This window comes from Scyliorhinus torazame, chromosome 13, assembly GCF_047496885.1.
Source record: "Scyliorhinus torazame isolate Kashiwa2021f chromosome 13, sScyTor2.1, whole genome shotgun sequence".
Lineage (NCBI taxonomy): Eukaryota > Metazoa > Chordata > Chondrichthyes > Carcharhiniformes > Scyliorhinidae > Scyliorhinus > Scyliorhinus torazame.
In genome coordinates this window covers 53,859,335-53,886,918 of record NC_092719.1, presented here as the reverse complement: position 1 = coordinate 53,886,918, position 27,584 = coordinate 53,859,335, and the positions used below count along the sequence as shown (strand labels likewise).

The 27,584-nt window shown below is 43.9% G+C and overlaps 1 protein-coding gene across 1 annotated transcript in view; it reads left to right on the top strand.

Moving 5' to 3' along the window:
• The window catches only part of bcap29 (B cell receptor associated protein 29), a 68,721-nt gene extending 41,680 nt beyond the window's left edge, over positions 1-27,041 (top strand). Inside the window, exons 5-8 of the mRNA XM_072471521.1 lie at positions 7,150-7,285; positions 11,493-11,601; positions 18,460-18,560; positions 25,326-27,041. Coding sequence (XP_072327622.1) covers positions 7,150-7,285; positions 11,493-11,601; positions 18,460-18,560; positions 25,326-25,361 — 382 coding nt within the window. The 3' untranslated portion in view covers positions 25,362-27,041. The remainder of the gene's footprint in view (positions 1-7,149; positions 7,286-11,492; positions 11,602-18,459; positions 18,561-25,325) is intronic.
• Positions 27,042-27,584: the final 543 nt, after the last annotated feature.

Below are 27,584 nucleotides of genomic sequence, written 5' to 3'. Positions count from 1 at the left end.
GGTGCGGACTCGATAGGACGAATGGCCTTCTGCACTGTAGGGATTCTATGATCAACGGTAAGCATTGTCATAGGGCCACATGAGACAATTATTCAATTTGTTTGCAGAAAATTAAGTAAAACCTAACAAACCTCTTTTGTTAAATGAGCTGCATAATCCATTTTATTGTTATTATTTTTTTGGAAGAATCTGGGAACATTAAACTTATTCATTTGTGCTGCTGTCAAATTGTGGACCAATATGCAACCATCTTTCTATAAGACAACAATGTGATATAATTTGGGTGGTCTTTTCAGATCATTACTGTCGTCCGTCTGGCAATTCATGATTACAAATACTTGGGTAATGCATTGTTTCAGGTCGCACTCACCATTGTAGAACAATGATCTGTTCTAACACACCCCTTTGCGAATATTAATACATTTAAACCTAACTTCTCAAAGTCATGATTGGTTACCATAAGAAAAGCAATACTACTATTGAAAGAAAATATTTTTTTCTACATATGGATCTTGTAGTTAGCAAACATAAAACTAAAAAGAGTAAAATATCAAATTACTGTGATGTTACAGAGAAATGTAGGCACCGCCCAAACAAGAACAACTGACAACTTTTCTTGCAGATCAATCATGGAGACAAGTTTGAAAAACCTGTGTTGCAAGTGATGATATCTTCCTACTATTGTAAAGTAATCTTTATTATCACAAGAAGGCTTACATAACACTGCAATGAAGTTACTGTGAAAAGCCCCTAGTCGCCACATTCCAGCGTCTGTTCAGGTACACAGAGGGAGAATTCAGAATGTCCAAAATACCTAACAGCACTTCTTTCGGGACTTGTGGGAGGAAACCGGAGCACCCAGAGTAAACCCATGCAGACACGGGGAGAATGTGCAGACTCCACACAGACAGTGACCCAAGCCAGGAATCGAACCTTGGACCCTGGAGCTGTGAAGCAACAGTGCTACCCACTGTGCTACCGTCATAATTGACCTGTCTGTGGATTTAAAATGACAAGGAATGTCTGTTATCCATTGTATCCCTTTATAAAATCAACCCCTGAACTCTACCTCATCGCTCCTTAGCACTCAAAACCACACACAAAAGCTCCCTGTTTGCATTATCATAACTGTATCAACTTGATTGCTGACTTTGGGAAAAGAAGTATTTCAAAATAATACAACAAGAGCTGGTACTTAGTTGGGCAAAATTAAAAGCTGTCACATGGACTGCATGATTAATCATGTTCACATAGGGGCAGCACAGTGGCGCAGTGGGTTAGCCCTGCTGCCTCACGGCGCCGAGGTTCCAGGTTCGATCCCAGCTCTGGATCACTGTCCGTGTGGAGTTTGCACATTCTCCCCGTGTTTGCGTTGGTTTAGCCCCCCACAACCCAAAGATGTGCAGGGTAGGTGGATTGGCCACGCTAAATTGTCCCTTAATTTGTAAAAAATAATTGGGTACTCTAAATATTTTAAAAAATTCATGTTCACATATAGAAATAGTGGTGATGAAAATAGAATTGCCCCGCTCAACATATGAACTCATATACATACAGCACTAAATTCTTAAACAACGAAGCCCAACTCCTTTGAATTATTTTCACAGTGACGGTGATAAATATATGGATTAAGTTGCCAAAAAGCAGCCATGAGTGCATTATCTACATATTCCTTTCATTGTGGCCCTTAAGCCCCAGGCAAGCATAAAGACTGGATAATCATAGATTATCATAGAATTTACAGTGCAGAAGGAGGCCACCCGGCCCATCGAGTCTGCACCGGCTCCATGAAAGAGCACCCTACCCAAGGTCAACACCTCCACCCTATCCCCATAACCCAGTAACCCCACCCAACACTAAGGGCAATTTTGGACACTAAGGGCAATTTATCACGGCCAATCCACCTAACATGCACATCTTTGGACTGTGGGAGGAAACCGGAGCACCCGGAGGAAACCCACGCACACACGGGGAGGACGTGCAGACTCCGCACAGACAGTGACCCAAGCCGGAATCGAACCTGGGACCCTGGAGCTGTGAAACAATTGTGCTATCCACAATGCTACCGTGCTGCCCCAGTACATTTGTTCATAATACACCAATACATTTGTTCATAACAAAAGCATAAGAAACTTGTGATTTTGCACATACTCTAGATGGATTAATGCTTTGTATAAGTTAATTTCTGCAGTAAGAATGCTGATACTTAATTTAAGGTGTTCACCATGGTTCAGTAATAGCACTTTCGCCTCTAGTTAGAAGTATAAATTCAGCCCTACTCCAGACACTGGAACACACATAATCAAGGCCAACAGCATTTCAGAAATATCCAGTCTCACCTTTTAATTAATGCTCTTCAGAAAGCACATTCCTACTGTAAAGGCTTAGAGCTTGGTTTCCTTACTGTGTAAAAGCATATAGTTTAGGAATTTTTGATTGACTCTTTTAAAATATTTTGTAATTTGATCTGTTCAGTGAAATATTAAGTAGTGGGAAAACAGAACCATTGTTTCAGTCCCTGCTCAGTTAACTCTGTTAGCTACCTATCAATTCCATCCCTCTCCCTGGCGATAGCCTGAGATTCAGCCAGTCTGCTCACAACCTTTGTGTCACATTTGATTCTTTTTTAAAAATATATATATATTTATTAGTTTTTTAACACAATGGCAAAATTATATATTTACACAGCTTTGTACACTGGCCCTCTCCCGTACGTGCGAGTTTCCCCAACCCTTCATGTTATCTCTTGCTCACCCCCCCTCCCAGGCAGTGGCCCCGCCCCCCCCCCAAGGTTGCTGCTGCTGCTGACCGACCTTCCTCTTAACGCTCCGCGAGATAGTCTAGGAACGGTTGCCATCGCCTGTAGAACCCCTGTGCAGACCCTCTCAGGGCGAACTTAATCCTCTCCAACTTTATGAACCCAGCCATATCGTTTATCCAGGCTGGGGGGCTTCGCCTCCTTCCACATTAGCAAGATCCTTCGCTGGGCTACTAGGGACGCAAAGGCCAGAATGCGGCCTCTTTCGCCTCCTGCACTCCCGGTTCGTCCATTACTCCAAATATTGCTAGCCCCCAGCTTGGCTTGACCCGGACTTTCACCACCTGAGATATTGCTCCCGCCACTCCTCTCCAGAACCCCTCCAGTGCCGGACATGACCAAAACATATGGACATGGTTCGCCGGGCTCCCTGAGCACCTTCCACATCAGTCCTCCACCCAAAAGAACCTACTCAACCTCGCCCCCGTCAAGTGCGCTCTGTGGACCACCTTAAATTGTATCAGGCTGAGCCTGGCACACGAGGAGGAGGAATTAACCCTACCTAGGGCATCAGCCCACAGACCTTCCTCGATCTCCTCCCCCAGCCCCTCCTCCCATTTACCCTTCAACTCTTCTACCAGCGCTTCCCCCTCTTCTTCCAACTCCTGGTGTATTTCCACCACCTTGCCCTCCCCGACCCATACACCCGAGATCATCCTATCTTGAAATTCTTGTGCCGGGAGCAACGGGAATTCCCTCACCTGTCGCCTCACAAAAGCCCTCACCTGCATATATCTAAAGGCATTTCCCGGGGGTAACTCGAACTTCTCCTGCAGTGCCCCTAGGCTCGCAAACGTCCCGTCGATGAACAGGTCCCCCATTCTTCCACCCCCCGTCCATCTTCCCCGGGACAAACCGGTGGTTACCCCTGATCGGGGACCACACCGATGCTCCCATTGCACCCCGGTGCCGTCTCCACTGGCCCCAGATCCTTAGCGTTGCCGCCACCACCGGGCTCGTGGTATACTTTGTCGGCGAGAGCGGCAGCGGTGCCGTCACCAACGCCCCCAGGCTCGTTCCTTTACAGGACGCCATCTCCATCCTCTTCCATGCCGCCCCCTCACCCACTTGCGGATCATCGCCACATTTGCTGCCCAGTAGTAGCTCCCCAGCTTTGGCAGCGCCAACCCTCCTCGGTCCCTACTGCGTTCCAGGAACCCTCTCCTTACTCTCGGGGTCTTATTCCCCCACACAAACCCCATAATACTCCTGCCTACTCTCTTAAAAAAGGCCTTAGTGATCACGATGGGAAGGCACTGAAACACAAACAGAAACCTCGGAAGGACCACCATTTTGACTGACTGCACTCTACCCGCCAGCGAGAGCAGTAGCATGTCCCATCTTTTGAAATCCCCCTCCATTTGCTCCACCAACCTCGTCAGATTCAGTTTATGTCGGGTCCCCCACATCCTGGCTATCTGGATCCACAGATACCGAAAGCTCCCCTCCGCCCTCCTCAACGGTAGGTCCCCTATCCCTCTTTCTTGGTCCCCCGCCTGTAATACAAAGAGCTCACTCTTCCCTACATTGAGCTTATAGCCCGAAAACTCCCTTAGAGTCTGCATGACCTCCACCATCCCCTCCATTGCATCCGCCACGTACAGCAACAGGTCATCCGCATAAAGCGACACCCGATGCTCTTCTCCCCTCGGACCACCCCCCTCCATTTATTAGACTCCCTCAGTGACATGGCCAATGGTTCAATCGCCAATGCGAACAACAGGGGGCACCCGTGCCTCGTCCCTCGGTACAGTCGAAAGTACTCCGACCTCCGCGGTTCGTCACTACACTCGCCATCGGGGCCCTGTAAAGGAGCTTAACCCAACTGATAAACCCTCCCCCGAACCCAAACCTACGCAGCACCTTCCAGAGGTACTCCCACTCTACTCGGTCAAAGGCCTTCTCCGCGTCCATAGCTGCCACTATCTCCGCCTCTCCCTCCTCCGATGGCATCATTATCACGTTTAAGAGCCGCCGCACATTGGTGTTTAGTTGCCTGCCCTTTACAAATCCCGTCTGGTCCTCGTGGATTACCCCCGGGACACAGTCCTCGATCCTCGTGGCCAGCACTTTTGCCAGCAACTTTGCATCCACATTGAGGAGCGAGATCGGCCTGTACGATCCACATTGCAGTGGGTCCTTGTCCCGCTTTAGGATCAAATAAATTGTCGCTTCCGACATTGTCGGGGGCAGGGTCCCCTCCTCTCTTGCCTCATTAAAGGTCCTCATCAGTAACAGGTCTACGTACTTCCTGTAGAACTCCACCGGGAATCCATCCGGTCCCGGGGCCTTCCCGCCTGCATGCTCCCCAAACCCTTACTTAGCTCCTCCAACCCAATTGGTGCCCCCAAACCAGCCACCTCTTGCTCCTCCACCCTCGGGAATCTCAGTTGATCTAGGAATCGCCTCATCCCCTCTTCCCCTGCTGGGGGCTGGGATCTGTACAGCTCTTCATAAAAGGCCTTAAATACCTCGTTTATTTTCATCGCACTCCGAACCGTGGCTCCCCTTCCATCTTTGACTCCCCCTATTTCCCTCGCTGCCATCCTCTTACGGAGCTGGTGTGCCAGCATCCGACTAGCCTTTTCCCCATACTCGTAGGTCGCCCCCTGCGCTTTCCTCCACTGTGCCTCCGCGTTCCCTGTGGTCAACAGATCAAACTCCGTCTGGAGCCGTCGTCTTTCCCCAAGTAATCTTTCCTCCGGGGCCTCAGCGTATCTCCTGTCCACTCTCAAAATCTCCCCCACTAACCTCTCCCTTTCCATATCCTCTGATTTCTCCCTATGAGCCCTAATGGAGCTTAGCTCTCCCCTGACCACCACCTTCAACGCCTCCCATACCACCCCCACCCGCACCTCCCCATTGTCGTTGGCCTCCAAGTAGTCACATTTGATTCTGAGATGAGCTCGTAGTCATGCCATCTCTGTAACATCACTCGATTTTTTCAATCACAGCTCTGAAAACCTGTCTGCTCCTGAAACTCTCATCCATACCTTTATTAACTCTATACTTGACTATTCCAATGTATATCTGGCTAGTTTCCCACATTCCACCTGCCGTAAACCTGAGGTCATCCAAAACTGCTGATCATACCTTAACCAGCAACATGTCCTATTCCCCCATTATCCTGTGCTCTCTTATCTACATTGGCTCCGGAACAAGCAATGTCTTGAATTTAAAATTATCAGCCTTGTTTTCATAACCCTGCATAATCTTGCCCCTCCTGCAACATCACAACCTTCCAAGATATCTGCATCTCTCTAATTCTGGCCTCTTGCACATTATCATTCCTACCATTGGTGACTATGCCTTTGGTTGCCTTGGCCCCCAGGCTCTGGCTACACCTCCCTCTCTACCAAGCTTTCTTTCTTTAAAACGTGTAAAACCCAGCCTCTTTGACCAAGCTTTTGGCCATCTGATGTAATTTCTCCTTATGTTGCTCAGTGTCATACTTTGGCCCTACTTCTAGGCAGCACGGTAGCACAAGTGGCTAGCACTGTGGCTTCACAGCGCCAGGGTCCGAGGTTCAATTTCCCGCTGGGTCACTGTCTGTGCGGAGTCTGCACGTTCTCCCCGTGTCTGCGTGGGTTTCCTCCCACAGTCTGAAGACGTGCAGGTTAGGTGGATTGGCTATGGTAATTGCCCTTCGTGACCAAAAAGATTAGATGGGGTTATCGGATTACGGGGATAGGGTGGATGTGAGGGCTTAAGTGGGTCGGTGCAGACTTGATGGGCCGAATGGCCTCCTTCTGCGCTGTATGTTCTATGTCTGTATGCTTCTGAGAAGCAACTTGGGATGTTTCATTACATTAAGGGCACTATATAAATCAGAGGGGAAGACTTTCCAAAAGTAGTTTAAATTGTCATTGGGTAACTAGTTGAAGTAAAAGAAGAAATTAAATAGTACAAAGGGTTTTGTATACTTCAAAAAAACAATAAACTTGTCTTCAAAAAACTTGAATGATTTATTTAAACCTGATGTCAAATTTGGAAGAATTGGAAACACAAAAATATTCTTTCACCACTTCTCTTCCCCCTAAATTACAACATTCATTAGGTTCTGTACAGTATACAGAGAACTACTCCTAGCTTTTGAGCTAATCCAGGGGAAATATACCGATGTACCCTGGGTGCATGTATGTGCTTAATTTACCTTTGTTAGCACACTGTTTTCCCATTGGTGCTTCTCTCATTATCCAGATCCTGCTTGCTGTGACGTGCTTTTGCCTTAAAACAATGTTTATTTCATTGAACTGGGAAAGGTTTCTATAGTATTGTACATTATAACAATTTCTTACAATGCCATACTATTTATAAAAAATTTTTTGTAGTGTTCTCAGACGTATGATCACTCTTATCTCAGAACTGGCAACTATAATGGGAGAAAGTCAGGCGCTTAAAGTTCAAACAGATAATACCAATGATGCAGCCAAAAGGTACATGGAGGAAAATGAAAAACTGAAAAAGGTAATGCCTTGTTAAGATCTACTGTAATGTCTTTATCTTTTTATAACCTAATGCTTATTCCATGCACTTGAAAGTCATTCAAAATACAGGTTGCATTTTATGAGCTATTTAGTAACATTGAAACGAAGACCATTGCAGCGCACACCCACAAATGTGAATTCCTACGTACATTAATTGATTCAGATTTGCAAGTTCTTAGTTTGGGATGTTGATGGCTCCATTGATGTCCAGTCTGGTGTTTGATCAGCTGAGCAAGGGGAAAGAAGAAATTGTAAAGTAAAAAGAGTCCTCGTACCCCACACAAACATGATTGCTGTTGATCAGCTACAGCAGTGTTTATCAAACTTTAATTCCCAGGACCCATGTTTAGCAACTGACTGAGCTTCGGGACCCATGTCAGGTTCACTTACCCAATCCATCCAGAGTCAAGGCAGTGTTTTGGACACTAATGTTTTCTTGCCCCAGACAGGAGAGGAAAAGCGAATCATCTAATTTTCCTGTTCTTAATCGCTATCCAGTAATCCCTGGTGCATTGAATTTATGTCAGCATTGAGTGAGGACAGGATCAGACAAGCCTATGATGTCCTTCTGTCTATGAAAATTCACTGTCCAGGATCACGCATGAGGAATAGTTACTCCATGAGAGATGCTGGAGGGCCACCAAAAATTGGGAACCTGCATTCATTGCTAGATACTGCCTCGAGGAAACAAAGAAGCAAAGGAAGAAGACTGAGGAGAGGAGAACAAAGAACAGATATCACTGGAAGAGAGCCGTATGTGGTTCTTGTAAATAAAACGGCCATAAATCTGAAGATAATTATATTAAAATCTTGATTTATAATTGGCTGAAATGCAATTCAATTACTTTTGCAAGTTTATTCAACTTCAAAATGCACTATTAGAAAAAAGTTCATCAATATGAACAGTGGGCTAAATAGCTGGCTTGCAATGCAGAACAATGCCAGCAGCGCGGGTTCAATTGCCGTACTGGCCTCCCCGAACAGGCACCAGAATGTGGCGACTAGGGGCTTTTCACAGTAACTTCATTGAAGCCTACTTCTGCCAATAAGCTATTATTATTGATGAATGCTGACAAGGGTAAAACTACCCCACAGACAACTGACAAACTATCTGTTCTGGTTGTATTTTCTCAGATATTACTTATTTTCTCAGATATTCAGTTGTGACATTGTGATGTGTTCCCGTCTCCCCAGCCAGAAAGCATGCCATTGCAGTCACTTCATGGGGACTGATTTCCTGCCATCGGCGGAACTACTTCAGTCCAGCCCACCAAAGCCCTGTATTTTTGAATAGCTGCTGTCCAACTCCAGCATGATTTGGTCTCAACACCTATCCATAATCAGTCTCCATCCCAGCCACACACTGTAAATTATAATATGGTTCAAACTAGCTGGGGGCAGACATAATGAAGACTTCATGGATATTTACACACACATTTAATTTCTGCATCTGCTAACTCCCTGACCAGTTAGTTTGGTTACTCTGCACTGATAATCCTGCGCATTCTCTTCAGTTGCAACTTCCCCACTGTCTCTCAGATGACGAGATGTAAAGGGGGATCGAGAGGGAGAAGGGGGTCAATGTTTGTAGGAGTTTCCCCAGTTCCACATTACATCAATAACTTGCATTTATACCTCAGTTCGTAAAAGTCTGCTCAAAGTTGTACTTGCCTGAAAGCAAGAGAATAAAACTAACACTACACTTTATAATCTTGATTGAATTACCGACCCGGGACTTTAGATTTGCTCAAAATTGGGGTGACGTGAAAAAATAGCACACTGCCTCTCCCAACTTTTAGTTTCACACAAACACAGGACAAAAACTGCACCCCAAATGTTAGCCAGGCCGTGACCCGCACTTTGAAGAACCCTGAGCTGCAGAGCACCTTTGATAATAGCTCTAGACAAATGTTCCTGACAAAATCATCTGGCTTTTTCAACTGACTGAAAAACTATGGCATTACTAAGGTCTGAAATATGATAATTGGTGTTCAAAAGTAAATAAATCAATGTTTGACATTGACAACCTCTGAAGATGTGAACTTTCCTACAATGGAAGAATTATGTTCCAGGCTCCCAGACGTTCTTTATGAATTGGCAATCTTTGAAATGTGATCCTGTTATTTGGGACACAGTTGTTTTCACTGAAATTATCCTTCTCTTTGCCCTCACCTACTTCAGCTTGAATTTCTCCTTGCCTCTTCCACCTATGTGTGGTGCATTAGGTTCTGCTTTGATATTAATGGCATTGACCCAACTCATGAGAAGTTGGCCTTACAAAAGATTGTGTACTTTCAGAAATGTACAATAAGACAGAATCATAAACCAGCAAATTATGGTCTGTATCTGTCTTCATTTAAAAGCTAAATGCTGAAAATTTGTAAACTGCAAATTTGCAGGCTCTAGTGGGAGTATAGCAGAGCAGCTGCAACCCCTATCTCCACTAATTACCTGGGAAATTCCTGCAGGTTTCTCCCTCTCTCCTCCAAATTCCCATTCATGCCTGCTGACCACAGAGAAAATCTAGCACATATCCAGTGGAACCCTGGGAACGTTTATGTAAATGAAGATTGGCAGGATATGCCAATCCTGAATCCCTGGATGTGCAGCCAACTTTGGGGCTTGTGTCCACCATGCCCATCTCCCATTTAAAATCGCTGACTTGGAGTTGAGTGGTTATGCTGTAAAATTTAGAACTTTCGATCTTTTACATACCTGGCAGATTTATTTATTTATTTTTGTATTTTTATTTTTTTTAAATAAATTTAGAGGACCCAATTCATTTTTTCCAATTAAGGGACAATTTAGCGTGGCCAATCCACCTAGACTACACATCTTTGGGTTGTGGGGGAGAAACCCACGCAAACACGGGGAGAATGAGCAAACTCAACACGGACAGTGACCCAGAGCCAGGATCGAACCTGGGACCTCGGTGCCGTGAGGCAACAGGGCTAACCCACTGCGCCACCGTGCTGCCCCCCCATACCTGGCAGATGAACCAGCCTCCCTGACTTTGTTCAGAATTTTCCCAAGAGAACCAAAAACTTGTGGCCCACTTACAACTTCTTTCAGTTTTTATTGCTCTCCAAATTCTCTTTATTTCTGTTGTTGAATAGCTTTTTCAGAGATTGTGTGTAATTAAGTTTAACATGGTAAATAATACAGAAGGGATCAGAAAGTTGCAACAAGATATTACCAGATGAAGTGAGTGGGGCAGATGGAGTTCAATGTGGAGAAGTATGAAGGCATACACTTCGGAACTGAGAAAGATAGATCAAAATATGTTATAAATGGTGAGAAACTAGGAGCAGAGAAATTTCAAGGCCTTTCTACAGAAATGACCTAAAAACTAGTGGGCAAGTACTAAAAATACCTTTGAGGGATGGAATGTTAACTATTATCTCGAGTAGGCTGGAATACAATGGGGTAGAGGTTTTGCTGCATCTGTACAAGGCTCTAGTTAGACTCCATCTGGATTATCATGTTCAGATCTGGACACCGCACTTTAAAAAGGATATTGGAGTAGGTGCACATATACACCAGAATGATATTGCGGTTTAAACGGTTATAGTATTGAGAACAAGTTGCATGGACTAGGCTTGTATTCCCATGAAGGTAGAAGATAAAGGGATGATTTATTTGTGTGCAGGAGCTGGATAAAGGATTTGTAAGAGTAGATAGAAACTTACTTTCTCTGGTAGGAGAATCCAGAACAAGGGAGTATAATGTAAAATTAGAGCACGGCAATGTCACAAAGCATCATGGAAATCTGGAACTCTCAAAAAGCTGTTGAGGCTGGGTCAATTGGAAATATTAAAATTGAGATTGATACCTTTTTGTTAGGCAAGGATGTAAAAAGAGTCAAGACCAAGGTAGGTGTGCTTACAGGTCAGTGATGTAATTGAATTGTGGAATCGACTGAATATCATGCCATGTCCTTTAAAACTTAGCCGCTACATTGAATTGAGAATAATACCATTCAGCTGTATTTTCTCTGTTTATTTCTCCATTTTCCAATTCTGAAAGTATGGAATGGGGCATGGTTCCACAGCTGCCAGCAGCATCCTTTACATGAGCACACCACTGTTAAATATGTAATTGTTTTCCCACAAAATATATAATGCAAAATGTTTTTCATTACACTTCACATTTCATTATAGCTTTAGTACTTTGTTTTTTATCAATAGGCTTTAAATAGAGGTAAAGACGATGGAAATAAGGAACTGGAAGTGAAAAATGAGCAGCTGATTAAAGAACTAGAGAGACTAACGGCAGAACTGAAGAAAACCACAGAAGGTAGATCATTAAAAATTGTTGTAAAATAAATAGTGTATTGTATTTTGAGCTTTTTAACTAAATTTTCCAGAGTTCTACAAACTTGCATTGACACTGTGTATTTAACATCGTAAAACACCTCAAGACACTTTACAGGAGAGTGATCAAACAAAATTTGACACCAAGCACATAAGGAGATACTAGGAAAGATGAACAAAAGCTGAGTCAAAATAGTACTTTTTAAGGAATGAGAAGTAGAGAAATGGAAAGTGTAAGGAGGGAATTCCGCAGCCTAGGGCCTTGGCTGCAAATGGTGGAGCACTTAAAATCCAGGATGCCCAAGAGCTAGAATTGAAAAAGTGTAGAAATCTCAGCAGTTATAAAGCTGGAGGAGATTACAGAGATCTGTTTGAGGCCATAGAGGGATTTGAAAGCAACAATGAGAATGTTAAAATCCAGGCATTGCTTAGCCAGGAGGTCAGCGGACACTTGAGTGATGGGTGATTGATGCCAGTTAGGATATGAGCAGCAGAGTTTCTGATGAACTGAAATTTATGGAGGACAAAGTATTGGAGGTGAGTCAGGAGAGCTTTGAAATAGTCAAATAATAACGGCATAATAAAGGTTTCAGCAAGGTGAGCTGATGCAGAAATGTAGTCAGATGATGGAAATAAATGGTATGTGATGCTGAAGATATGGTCCGACATATGTTCCATCAACTTGGGATCAAATACACGTCAAGATTATAACAGTCTCATTTAACATCAGAGAGTTAGTTGCTAGTTGGTATCCTAACTTGCACGAGGTCCCATTCACCCATCACTCCTGTGTTCGCTGACTTCCTGGTTAAGCAATTCCTTGATTTCAAAATTCTCATTCTTTCAAATGTCTCTATGACATAAACCCTGCCTATTTCTGTAACCTCCTTCAGCTGTGAGATTTCTGCATGGGGGAGGGATGATATTGGTGGCTCGGGAGCAGAGTTTGTGACAGGAACTAGACAATGACTTCAGTCTTCCTACTATTTAGTTGAAGGAGGTTTTTGCTCATCGATTAGTGGATGTCCCTCAAACAATCAGTTTGGAGCCAGTTGAGGGGTTAGGAGAGGCAGTGTCATCAGCATACATATCAAACTTAGTGTTATGTTTCCAGATGTTGTTGCTGAGGGGCATCAGGTAGATGAGAATTGGAAGGAGCCAGTGAGATATCCTTTGGGCCATCAAAGGTAGCTGAATCGGAAGAGAAATCATTTCAGATCATTCTCTGGCTACAACTGGGTGAATACAAATGGAGCCTGGAATGTGCAGTCCCCCCCAGCTGGATGCAAAAAGAGGATTGTGGCAAAAGTTGAAAATCGGTTAAGAAGAACAAGGAGGTATAGTTTACGTTTGTCACAATCACATGAGTGTGAGGGAGTTTAGTTTTTAAAAATAAATTCAGAGTACTCAATTATAATTTTTTTGTCCAATTAAGGGGCAATTTAGCGTGCCCAATCCACCCACCCTGCACATCTTTGGGTTGTGGGGGTGAAACCCACACAGACATGGGGAGAATGTGCAAACTCCACACGGACAGTGACCCAGGGTCGGGATCGAACCCGGGTCCTCATCGCCATGAGGCAGCAGTGCTAACTGCTGCGCCACCGTGCTACCCCGTGAGGGAGTTTAGTTGACAGCTGTACAAGCTGGTCTCCTCCATTTCCTGTGAATATAGCAGCGAGAAATACATGTCCAGGTACAGTCTCTATAAAGGCTGCTAATTAATGCAAACATTATTTCATATTTTAATATGAAAACTGGCCCTAAAGTTAGATAACTGGTCAGAATCATTAGTGATTTTTCAACCTGCTAAATGCGTGGTTGGTATATATTTATTATTTAAAAGAGGGACTGATGTAAGGTTGTTTTGAGTATGGTTGCTGTATCCGGTATTTAGTACATTCACTTCTGTTTGTAAAATAAAACAGCTTATCAATTTACATTTGGTCTTGCCTAAGCTGAAGTATTGATCAGTCTGCCTTTCAGAAAATTGGAGGATTGTGATATCCAGTTCACCTAGCAAAGGGGATCTTGCTGTAATACACCCTCCTCATTGGTTACACTCTTGTACAGCTAGATATATAAGGTAGTGAAACCAGATTCTTGTTTGTGAGGATAGCCAATTCACATGAACATGCTGACTCTTAATCAAAAGGAATAACAAAGATAGATCTTGGAATTTGAAGCACTATTATAAAAATATATAATTTGCTCTGTTGCATTTTGCTTATCTAACATTAATTTAACCTGAATGTCTGACCAGGGATTCAGGCAGTTTTCTTTGATTAATCTAGCTCCCCAAGTGGCACTGAAACCAATTGCAGTGCTTACTGCCATCCCAGGCTGAGACCAGTTAACTCAACAGAGCTAGGAGACCAAACCCGAGATCTTCCTTATTTGTATTGCTTAACTTGAATAAATGCATTGAAAAAAGTATTTTATTGCACTTTTGTAGGCTTTAATGGCTGGCCAATTGTTCAGCTGCCAATTCCTTGAAAAACTGAAAATATTTTATTCTAACTTTTACTGTTCATTGGCCAATAGCAGTAGGAGATCAATTAACATCTTGAGTTAAATACATTTTTCTTTGAAGTTTGAACTTCCTTGTCTTAAACTGCCCTGGCAAAGTTTCAAATGCAGACCGTTGTTTTGGAGTAGGGAATGCTATAAATAAAATGTGCAATTATCATGGTTTAAATAAAACCTCAAATTATACTGATTGAAACACTAATTATGTGGAATAAAAAGGCTGGTTTATGATTTTGGAAAAAAAAGATTTTTGGGTGAAGTAAAGTTTTGAATTGGCCGCAGGCATTTGTTTAGGGATCAACAATTCAAGTAACAAGTAGTTATTGCTTGTTTGAAGATGTGAGAAAAAATTTTGAGCTACATATGATCTTGTTTGTGTTGCATGAGTTACAATGATTTTCTTGAGATAACAGCATTTTATCCTTCAGAAGGTCAAATATCAGTTATTTTCATTCTCGTTAGTAACGAGTATGAATGTATGTCCAATATAACTCTTCTTCGGAACTGGGATCTGACTCAAACGTTAATTCATCTACAGATGCTGCCAGACCTGTTGAGTTTTTACAGCATTTTCTGTTTTTGCTTAAGATTTCCAGCATCTGCTGTACTTTGCTTTATTTCAAGTATGTACCCTGTTTGAAAGTTATTACTGCTGTTTCCACCACCTTTTCAGGTACTATATTGCATACCAGCAGTCACTGCATTAAAAAAATCAACTCCCTTTTTTGATAATTACCTTAAAGTTGGTGTCCTTTGATTACTGATCAGTGAATATAGTTTATTTTTATTTATTCCCTAAAATTTTGAACACCTGTTAAATGTCCCTGTAACCTTCTCTCTTCTAAAGATAGCAATCCCATCTTATGTAGTCTCTCTGCACCACTGAAATCATTTGGCCTATCGGGTCTGCACCGACCCATTGAAAGAGAACCCTAACCTCAGCCCACTCCCTGCAATATCCCCGTAACCCCACCTAACCTACAGGTCAATTTTAACATGGCCAATCCACCTAACCTGCACATCTTTGGACTGTGGGAGGAAACAGGAGCACCCGGAGGAAGCCCACGCAGACACACGGAGAATGTGCAAACTCCACAGACAGTCATCCAAGGCTGGAATTGAATCCGGGGCCTTGCCGCTGTGAGGCAGCAGTGATAACCACTGTGCCACCGTGCTGCCCTCGTCCCTGATAACATTCTATTAAATCTCATCTGCATCTTCACGAAGGCCTTGACATTCTTCCTAAAGTATGGCACGCAGAATCGGACATCATGCTTCAATTGAGGCGTAAGCACTGACCTAAAGATCTTTGACGCCTTTGTACTGTCTGCCTCTATTTATAAAATACAGGATCTCTATGCTTTTTGAACAACCTGGTCAACAACTCACCATAAGATTTTTGAGAAATGTCGTTTGTCTGCTTTTTTGTCGAAGCACAGGAAATAGAAGGGAGGGAGGAACTCAGGAAAATTACAATCACCAGAAAAGTGGTATTGAGTAAATTGTTGGAGTTTCGGGCTGACAAATACCTGGATCCTGATGGACTTCATCCAAGGGTCTGTAAAAGAAGTGGCTAGTGAGGTAGTTGATGAACTGGTTTTTGGAACCGATTTAGCTCATTGGGCTAGACCAGTATTTTTCAAACATTTTTGCCTGGGACCCATTTTTACCAACCCGCCATCCTTCGTAACCCATGCCGGCTGACTTTTGCGACCCACCATTTTCTCTTACCTTTAATGCGAGATGTGAGTCTGGGCTTATGTTCTATAGTCTAGAGTAGCGAAGAGTGAGAAATGACCTCATTGAAACAAGCATTATTCTCTCAGGACTCTACAAAGCAGATGCAGAATGTAAGTTTTCTTCAGATGGGTGGTTTACAGCCTGGTGATATCATCTGCAAATTACAATGCGACTATTTTAGACATATATGAGGAGGAATTACTTAACTCAAAGTCTGGTGAATCTTTTAATCTCTAAAATTCACTATAAAACTGAGTTCTGCAGGCTCAGCCATTGAGCATATTAAAGACAGATCAGGAAGACTGAATTGAATTTAAAAAAAAATCTTCTCCTGGGTCAGCGTGCTGACGTCAGGAGGAGACGGTGTTTCTCTCTGGGCTCTGGGCATGTGCACAGATGAGAAGGCACACATGCACCCCCATTTTTAAAACCACTCACAGCCAGCATTTTTTAAAGCCGGCTGCTGCAGCCGTTGCGCCTGAATTAACGTGATCGGGAACCCCGCGATGGATGGCTCCGCGACAGTCCCAACATTGCCCGCGACCCACCCGCGGGTTGCGACCCCCACTTTGAAAATGCTGGGTTAGACATTATGAGGCAGACCAGGGCCAGCAGCGCGGGTTCAATTCTCACACCAGCTGAGGTTATTCATGAAGGCCCTGCCTTCTCAACCTTGTTCCTTGCTGAGGTGTGGTGATCCTCAGGTTAAACCACCATCAGTCAGCCCCCCCCCAAAAAAAACAAAAGGGGAAAGCAGCCTATGGTGATCTGGGACTACGGCGACTTTACCTTACCTTGCATTGGTTTTAATTTTCCAAAAACCCTAAATTCGGGGAAGGTCTCATTTGATTGGAACATTAGATTAGATTAGCAAATGTAATTCCATTATTCAGAATGGGAGGGAGACAGAAAATGGGAAACTACAGGCCAGTTAGCTTAACATCTGTCATTGGGGAAATATTAGCTATTAAAGAAGCTATAGCAGAGCCCTTGGATAAATTAAGTTCAAGGTAATCAGGCAGAGTCAACATGGTTTTGTGAAAGGGAAATCATGTTTCACCAATTTATTGGGGTTCTTTTGAGGAAGTAACGTGCTGTGCATAAAGGGGAACCAACATATGTACTGTACTTGGATTTCCAGAAAGCATTTGATAACGAGTCACATCAAAGGTTATTGTGGAAAAGAAATAGAAGCTCATGGTAATAGGGGATGACAGCATGGATAGAAAGAAGATTGGCTGGCTAACAGGAAGCAGAGTAGGCATAAATGGGTGTTTATCAGGTTAGCAAGATGTAACGACTGCTCTGCCACAGGGATCAATGCTGAGACCTCAACTGTTTACAATTTATATAAATGACTTGGATGGAGGGACCAAAGGTATGGTTGCCAAATTTGCTGATGACACAAAGATCGGTTAAAAAAGTAAGTTGTGAAGAGGTTGTGACACAGGTTCTTTTGAGGAAGCAACATGTGTTGTGGATAAAGGGGGCAAAGATCTGGCAAACGGAGTATGTGAAATTGTCCATTTTGGGAGGGATGGTGAGAAATTTCTTTGAAATGCAGAGGATCTGGGTATCTTATTGCATGACTCACAATCGGCTTAGTATGTAGGTGCATCAAGTAACTAGGAAAGCTAATAGAATGTTATCATTTATTGTGAGGGGAATTTAATAAAAAAGTAGGAAGATTACGCTTCGATTATACAGCCCTAGTGAGACCACATCTGGAGTACCGTGTACAATATTGGGCACCTTATTTGAGGAAGGAGGGGAATGCGTTGAAAGCAGTTGGGGGAAGGTGTACCAGACTATTACCTGGAATGGGAGAGCTGTCTTATGAGGAAAGGTTGAACAAGCTAGGTTTGTATCTGCTGTAGTTTAATAGAGTAAGAGGTTACTTGATTGAAACTTATAAAATCATGAGGGGTCTTGACAGGGTAGATGTGGAGAGGATGTTTCCTCTTGTGGGAGAATCTAGAATTCAGGGTCACTGTTTAAAAATAAGGGGTTTCTCTTTTAAAACGGAGATGGGGAGAATTGTTTTCTGAGGGTCATGAGTCTTTGGACTCCCTTCCTAAAAAGGTGGTGGAAGCAGAGTCTTTGGATTTTTTTACGGCAAAGTTGGACAGATTCTTGGTAAACAAGACTGATGAGGTTATCAGGGGAAGGTGGGAGGCAGATTTCAATTTATTATCAGATTAGCCATGATCTTATTCAAAGCCAGAGCAGGCCTGAGGGACTGAATGGCTTACTCTTTGTTCGTATGTATCAGTGTGTGGTATGCCCAGGCTATTTAATTTATGTGCAAAAATAACTTGCAAGGGATAAATGTAAACTTCATCCATATGTTAACACTTCAACTCCTGCACTGTTAGGAGCTCCATGGAATGCAATATCAAGAGAAGAATTCTGGAGTTACGTCATCTTTTACAATTAGTGCAACTTACTGAAAATGTCCCAAATAACATTAAACAACAGTGCAGTTTGTATAATTTCATTTAGAAATCAGATGGCAATTTTCATTTGACATTTTAATTATTCTATTTTTTCTGTATCCTTTTGTGTGGCAAAGCCCTTGAGAAATCAAAGATTGAAATGGCTACAATCAAAAAACAAAGTGATGGACTGGCTAGGGAATATGATCGTCTTCTGCAGGAGCATGACAAGATACAGGTAAGAAAACGTGTCCACTTAAGTTACTGCAGTAATACAGTGAAATCATAAAGTCATTCTAACTTCCCAGCATAAAATCTTGATGAAACATTTGTTACTATTCTGATTAACTTCTCACTTTATTTTGAGTTCTCTGTCTTATATCCTAATCCCACCTACAGGTGATGGTGGGTAACAGTACTTGTCAGCCTTTGGATTTAGAGCTATTTCCTCAACTAGACATCCTGGCAACAAGCAAAAAAGAATAAGGGTAACAACGGAGGAATATATTTTACAGTGAACAGCTGTCAAGGATTTGTCAACAGGCTCTAGCCAATAATTAGATTTGTTTTCTGACAGCAATAGTAAAGAATGGGAGCAGAGGCAGAGCAGCAACAGTAGACAGCTTTTTTTGCCATGGGCCAACATTGCTTTGTCTCTTGTAGCATGAATGACACTCGTGTGACTTCTTTGGGCCCAAAACAGAAGTACTAAATTGAGATTAAAACAGGAAATTAGGGAAACAAACAGCATGCAACAGCAGAGCAATGAGAAGTAAATTTAGCATATTTTACCTGGCCTTTTAAATCTTGTGCCATACTGAAAATCTCACACTTTTGTTTCAGGGATACTTTCTTAACCTATTGTAATTTTCCGATAAAGACATGGTTTGGCGTCAACATTTAATAAGGGGATCGGTCTGCAGGACCCGCATATCTCTGGGTCCTTCTCCTGCTTCAAGATCAGTGAGATAGTGGCCTGTGACCACGTTGGGGGAAGCACCCCTTGCTCCCTTGCCTCATTAAATGTCCTCATCAGCAGCGACCCCAGCATCCCAGATTTTTAAAATAAAACTCCACTGGGTACCCGTCCGGTCCCGGGGCTTTACTCTACTGCATAGCCTTCAGCCCTTCTGCTATTTCTTCAATCCCAATTGGGGGCCCCCCGCCCTTCTACCAGCACTTCCTCCACCTTCGGGAACCTCAGCCCTCTAAGAATTGCCTCATCCCTTCCGGCCCAGCTGGGGGTTCCGACTCATATAGCCTGTTATAAAACTCCTTGAACGCCCTGTTAACCCCTGCTGAATCTCCGACCAAGTTCCCATCTCTGTCCTTCACATTCCCAATCTCCCTGGCTGCCTCCCTCTTTCTGAGCTGCTGCGCAAACATTCTGTTGGCCTTCTCTCCATACTCTTATATCGACCCCCCCCCCCCCCCCCCCCCCCCCCCCCGGGCTTCCTCAGCTGCTCCACCGCCTTCCCTTTAGTTAGCAAGCCAAACTCCGCCTGTAGCCTCCATTGTTCCCTTAAATGCCCTGCCTCTGGGGTCTCCGCATATCTCCTGTCGATCTGAAGTATTTCCCTTATCAGTCAATCTGTCTCTGCTCTATCTACCTCCTCCCTGTGGGCCCGTATCAAAATCAGCTCCCCTCTGACCACCATCTTCAGCGCCTCCCAGACCATTGCTGCCGAGACTTCCCCCGTGTCATTGACTTCCAGATAGTTCTGGATGCATTCCTCACCCGCCCACACACCTCCTCATCCGCTAACAGTCAGACATCCAATCTCCAATGCGGGTGCTGGCCACACTCCTTGATCACCTGTAAATCCATCCAGTGCGGGGCATGATCCGTGATCGCTGAGTACTCAGTGTCCACTACCAAGTCAGTAAAGCCCTGTTCAAGGTCGATCCGGGAGTACACTTTATGTGCGTGTGGGTAGAAAGAGAACTTCACTCTCGGCCGCCCAAACCTCCATGGGTCCGCTCCCCCCATCTGCTCCATAAACCCCTTTAGCTGCTTTGCCATTGCTGGCACCCTGCCTGTCCTTGAGCTCGACCGGTCTAGCCTTGGGTCAATGACTGTGTTGAAGTCCCCCCCCCCCCCCCCCCCCCCCACCCACCCATGACCAGCTTATGCGAGTCCAGATCCGGGATTTTGCCCAACATCCTCCTTATAAACTCCACCATCATCCCAGTTTGGCGCATACACATTCACGAGTACCACTGGCAGCCCTTCCAACTTCCCACTAAGTTTGATGTACCGACCGCCCACATCCGCAACTATTCTTCCCCCCTCGAATGACACTCGCTTATTAATCAGGATTGCGACCCCTCTATTCTTGGAGTCCAGCCCTGAATGAAATACCTGCCGGACCCATCCCTTCCTTAGTCTAGTCTGATCGATTACCCTAAGATGCGTCTCCTGTAACTTTGCCACTTCCGCCTTCAACTGTGCCATCTTAACTGCCCATTTAGCCCTCTAAAGTTCCATTCCATGTGATCAGCCTGATCGAGGGCCTTCTCGCCCTCGCCGCCGATCAACCATCACCTTTCTTAGGTCAGTCTCCAGCCCGCGCCCCACGTACCGCCCCCAGGCAGCCTCCATCCTCAACCTCCCTCTTGTCCCCTAGCAACAGTCCCTCCCTGTCAGCAGAGCAATTCCCCCCCCCATAACAGCAGCGTAAAAAAAGTCCCCTTCAACGACCATAACATCTGTTCACCCCCCCACTGCGCTTCCGTGAGCCAGCCCGCCCAGCTAGCTTTGTAGCCCCGCCCATGGCACCAAACATTTTCCCACCTATTGTTTCCCCCCCCCCATCGCCGCTCGGACACACATATTTCAGAGAAAACATTCCCAGCCCAGTTAACCAAAAGAAACAAAAAGCAGAGAAAACCCAACATCGAAAATTTACACCTCCATCCCCCACCAGTACCAATGCAAACTTTAACTTACAAAAATACTCGGCAGCTCCAGGGTCGATACAGAAAGTATTACAAATATAGTGCAAAAACATTTTTAACGTGAACACTGCAGCAAAGTTCATACACCTCAGTCCCCTGCCAGCCCTTTCCTTCTGGCGAAGTCCATCGCTTCTTCGGGCGACTCAAAATTGAAGTGTTGCTCCTCATACGTGATCCAAAGACGGGCTGGATACAGCAGTCCAAACTTCATCTTCTTCTTGAAAAAGGTCGACTTTACTTCGTTGAATCCCGCTCTTCTCCTGGCTACGTCCAAGCTCAGGTCTTGGTAGATGTGCAGGATGCTGTTCTCCCACTTACAGCTCCGTGTCTGCCTGGCACACCGTAGAATACGCTCCTTATCCAGGTATCTGTGCAATCTCACCACCATTGCCCTCGGAGGGGGGGGTGTGTCACCTACACGTGGCTTCTTCGCTAGTGCTCAGTGCTCTCTGTCCACCTTCAAGGGTCGGGTGAACGTCCCATCCCCCATTAGCTTCTCGAGCATACCCGCTATATATGCCCCCCCCCGCATCCGCTCCTTCGGACCACTCCGGGAGACCAACGATCCTCAAGTTCTGCCAGCAGGACCTATTCTCTAGCCCTCCACCTTCTCCTGGAGCCTTTACTGCTGGTCCCTCAGCATCCTCACCTCCACCTCCATTGCTGTTTGGTATTCCTCATGCCCGGTCTGTGCCTTCTCCACTTTCTGGATCGGCCGATCTTAAGCATCCAATCTCAGTTCCAGCTGAGCAATCGATTCCCTAATCGGGTCCAAGCATTCCTGTTTCTGCTTGGCGAAGCTCTCTTGGATAAACTGCATCTACTGCTCCGTCGACCGCTGGGTCATTGAGCCAGGACTCCGGTCATCCGCCATGCTTTTTCCGGCTGCAGCTTCAACCCAGGCCTTCTCTGTTCGCCTATTTCTTCCTTTGCGAGCACTCCTGGTCCGCCTATCCATGCACTGGTGTAGGACTCCTCCTCACAGTCGCGTCCACTATTAATTTTCTAAGTAAATTCCGAGAGAAAATCGGGGAAAAGGTCCAAAGGTCCGACCCGAGCAGAAGCCACAAAATGTGCGACCTATTCCTTCATGGCCGCCACCGGAAGTCGCAATGCCAGTGTTTTAGACAACACTTTCAAGTCTACATTCATAGATCATAGAATTTACAGTGCAGAAGGAGGCCATTTGGTCCATCGGGTCTGCACCAGCTCTTGGAGCACCCCACTTAAGGCCACACCTCCACCCTATCCCAGCAACCCCACCTAACCTTTTTGGACACTAAGGACAATTTATCATGGCCAATCCACCTAACCGCATATCTTTGGACTGTGGGAGGAAACCAGAGCACCCAGAGGAAACCCACGCAGACACACTGAGAACGTGCAGACTCCACACAGACAGTGACCAAAGCCTGGAATCAAACTTGGGACCCTGGAGCTGTGAAGCAACTGTGCTACATTCAAGCATGAAATCGACCTATAGGATGCTCAGAGTTCTTGCCTTTTTTGTGAATTTAGAGTACCCATTTTTTTCAATTAAGGGGCAATTTAGCGCGGTCAATCCACCTACCCTGCACATCTTTTTGGGTTGTGGGGGAAAAACCAACGCAGACACTAGGAGAATGTGCAAACTCCACACGGACAGTGACCCAAAGTCGGGATCGAACCTGGGACCTCAGCGCCGTGAGGCTACAGTGCTAACCACTGCGCCATCGTGCTGCCAAACCTGCCTTTAAAATTAAGGAGATATTCGCTTCTCGAAGCCACTAGGCAGCATACTTGCTTTGAATGAATGATTGTACATCAGAGGATCTATTAGCAAGTCTTTAAATTCCTTATTATATTCACTCCCAAAATCATCTGACCCAGAATTTTGTCAGACTGAAGATACCTCGAGGCAATTACCACTTACTTCCCACTTAGAAATAGGAGCATTTAGGTTGACCTTTGAAGTACCCCAACTCACCTGATATATATAAATTGACATAGAAGCTTCCAAATACCCTATTAATATCCTCCGTCTTAATCATCCTATTGCTATTGGAATCTAGCACAGAGGAATTAGTCCTAGTGTCCAACTTCTTCTTCGTAAGAAAAGCCAAATACCTACTCTGTTTGTTTCCAGATTCATATAAGTTTTATTTGGCAAATTTTATGCTCCTCAACGCGTTGAGTCATCAAGGAGTCTGGATGTTTGGACTGCGTTAACTTCTTTCAACAATGAATGGCTAGGATTCCTACCATACTCCCTCTCTGTTTCGGCCAATTTTACTTCAAGCTGGTGCTGTTGTTCCAGTATTTTATGCTTTTTGCTGACCATATGGAAATGACGAAGCCCGTTGCAATGGCTTTACAGGTTTCCCACAGGATTGAAGGGCTTACTTCAGAGAGAATTGACTGAATAGAAGAAATCAAATTCGGTCTTAAAGTACGAGATAAAGTTTTTTAAAAAAAATATTTTTAATCTCCTTTTTCACATTTTCTCCCACATTTACACCCATCAACAATAAACAATAATCAGCAAGATATGTCAATCCCCATAATAACAACAACCCCATCCGCCCACCAACCCCCAAACATCAGCCCGCATGTTTACATAAACAAATGACAAAAAGAAATCAGGGATTACCCGTAGTCACCCTTAATCTACACAGCCCTCCCCCCCCCAACTAATGTTCGATGTTATCCAGTTCTTGAAAGTGCATAATAAATAGTGCCCATGACTTGTAGAACCCCTCTGAGCTTCCCCTCAGTTCGAACTTAACCTTCTCAAGGGTCAAGTATTCCAGCAGGTCCCCCCGCCACGCCAGGGCACTGGGTGGAGAGGCTGCTCTCCATCCCAGCAGGATCCGCCTTTGGGCGATCAACGAGGCGAAGGCTATGATATCTGCCTCCGCTCCCGTTTCCAACCCTGGCTGGTCCGACACCCCGAATATGGCCTCCTGGGGACCCGGGTCCAGTTTCACACGCACCACCTTGGAAATTACCCTAAACACCTCCTTCCAGTACTCCCCTAGCTTTGGACAGGACCAAAACATATGAACGTGATTCGCGCCCCCCCCCCGCAACGCTCACACACATCCTCTACTCCTTCAAAAAATTGGCTCATCCTCGCCCTCGTGAGGTGCGCTCTATATACCACCTTCAGCTGTATCAGTCCCAACCTCGCACATGAGGTGGAGGCATTCATTCTCCGGAGCACCTCACACCAGACCCCCTCCTCTATAATCTCTCCCAGCTCTTCCTCCCACTTTGCTTTGATCCCTTCCAGTGGTGCCTTATCCTCTTCCAGAATAGCTCCGTACACTGCTGACATTGCCCCCTTCTCCAGTTACGCCGGCTAGTCAATGGGCTTCCCCATTGTGGGGCAGCCGCACGCCGTCGGGAAACCCCCAGGTGCCGGCAAAACGGAGAATCCCGCTGGTGGAGAATCCCACCTTGTATTCTTCCCCAGTTATGGTTCAACAGATTATCTGGCAATTCTACATGTAAAGTGCTGCTAGTTGATCTACTCTCAGACACCTGCAAATAACCAACTGCTACGAATTGTGATAGTGGTCTGGAGTAGGCAACTGTTAGTTCCACACTTTTGACTATGGTGCTTTCCCACAACTACATGGCTGATAATACTTATGTAGGTTATCACATTGGAGGAGGAGGAAGAAAGAGGCCGGGTGTGAACTTACATCCAGCCATTCTTGATAGTATTGTTTCATTCCTAATAACAAGGAGTCTTACAACACCAGGTTCAAGTCCAACAGGTTTGTTTTGAATCACTAGCGTTCAGAGCTCTGAAAGCTAGTGATTCGAAACAAACCTGTTGGACTTGAACCTGGTGTTGTAAGACTTCTTACTGTGCTCATCCCAGTCCAATGCAGGCATCTCCATATCCTAATAACAAGTCAGTTCATACATTACAGACCCGGTAAAGCAATTTGCTGTTTGTTGCGATAAATATAATTAATGCTAAAATTGAAAACCAGTATCTAAGTATTTATTGCTGTTAACTGACTAATAATTAAAAACTGTTACTGTATCCTTTCAGGGTCTTGTTGACACACATGATAAGAAGAAAGAGTAAGGTTTTTCCTTGTGCCTTTGGATATCATCTGCAGCAACAGAATATTTGTTTTCTTAACAGCATATTGAAGCTGAAAGTGAAGTGAGTCACTGTTCATAAGAAATTAAGTTGATAGCTGTTTTCATATACATGAAATTTCAGTTTGTCATGTTTCAATCAATTTACATGTCATATGGGAATCTAAATGACAAGGAGATTGGAACATGGCTCTTTCTGCTTTGATGTCTGCAAGAAACTCAATCGATGAACCTCAAATGAGTGTGCATTCACATGGCTGATTTCTATCTAACACTTTGTACAGCTGTTATCACAAGTTTTGAGCTTCCTCATCAGCTATTTGGCATGCCAATCTTCTTTAATTTCTAAATAGACAAATCCAACGCTCTATAATCTGCTCAATCCAACTCTTCATGTAAGAGGTTTTGATCAACAAAATGCACCTGCCAGTATGCTGATTCTCTCCACATTGTTTGGATCCACATCTTGCTTTGAAACTTGACTGTCATTAAATAAAGATATGGGTATTTCTTTGCCCCTTCTCACAGTGGTTCCATGGAACTGTATCAAAGCAATAGTCAGCATCCACTAGAACCCCCGGGTACCACTGTGAATCAATTAGTTGGGATACACGTATCTTCCATTTTCCAATCAATACCTTGCAGATGTCTACCTGAACAGTGCAAAGTTTTAATTCTCCACTTGGAGTATTTGCCAAATATCTTAACATATCCTTGTCTGTGTTTTGTCGAAAATGCTTAAGAATATTGTTATGTAAAGCAATAGGGCAAATGGTAATGTGCCCTAAAATCTTTTTCAGAAATTCCATTTACAAGTAAATTTCCAGTATCCCCTCAGAGAAGAAAGAGGCCTTTGGCTGATGATGGAAATTGTCAGATAAATGAGGCCCAATACAGATTGCATGTATGATACCTGAAAACCCTGACCATACCTCAAGATATGTACAATAAGAGTAGTTTAAAGTGAAAACAATTTTTTTTTTTGGACTGAGTAGTTGTTTAATGTTAGGATGACATGGTTGTTTAATGATCTGTGTGATGAAACAGCTTCCTGCACTAGACTTTATCCTGAGAATTCTGGTAGATAATCCGGATATGGATATGGAATTACAGATAAAACAAGCACAACTGTATAGTGGAAATTGTTTTGGAGTTCTGTCTTTTGCAAAGTTAGTGATTTATAATAATGTGATAATTTTTTTACTTTTTCTGTTGGTATTGGACTTTAAAATCTTTACAAATCCCATCAATTAATTTCACTTTCATCGGACTTGTTCTAAGAATTCAAAACGTCTCTGGAATTTTTATTTAGTACATTCATTTTGGGCTCCTTGCTGACTGTAAATGCAAGCTAAATGAAGAGACAGTACTGAAAGGTTCTTTACCACGTCATACTTATTCTGATTCTATTCTCTTTCTTTTGCTTCCTTAAATTGATGTCCCCGCATTTTCCAATCACAGACTACAACATAATGGGTGAAAAGAAACTGCTGCTTTTTTGAAATGTAAAACTATTAAAATTCTACGTATTTTCATGCTCACTGAGGTATACAAATATCCAGTAATAGTATCTGCATGTAAATTTACTTGATTTTTTTTTTTTACAAACTTCATTTTTTTGGTCAAGGATCCTATGCTTGTACAATAAAAATTTAAAATCAAACTTTTAATGGTGTCTTATTGTGAACAATTGCAAGGCTCATCAGTGCTGGTGAGTGTTATGCCCATTTTTCACTTTCATCATTCTCTGTCTTTCCCCTCCCCCCTTCCTATTTTTATTATTTGTACCTCAGGATAATTTCACTGGTGTGAACCCATGCTTACAATAGTCAGTAGGAATTGGGGTGATGGAAGTTTCAACTAAGATTTCTACCTCCCCGTATATGAAGTGGATGAACAAACTCAAACAACACATTCATGAGAAAGGAGGAAACATTGGAAGGAATATACGTGAATAGGCAGAACTCCTGCATCTGTTACGACGTTTCAGCGCATTTTTAGATCTACAAAATGCTGCATTCCGCATTATTTTAATTCCTTTCTGGAATATATGTTCACTGTCACCATAAGTTCCTACTAGTATTGCCCTGTGCCCCCACCCATGAGCCACAAACCTATGGCTGTGATGGCAAGCTTAGACAGCTTTTTAACCACTGGTAATGCTGTCTTTACCTAGCCAATCATAAGGAAATGTTTGTCCTTTTAA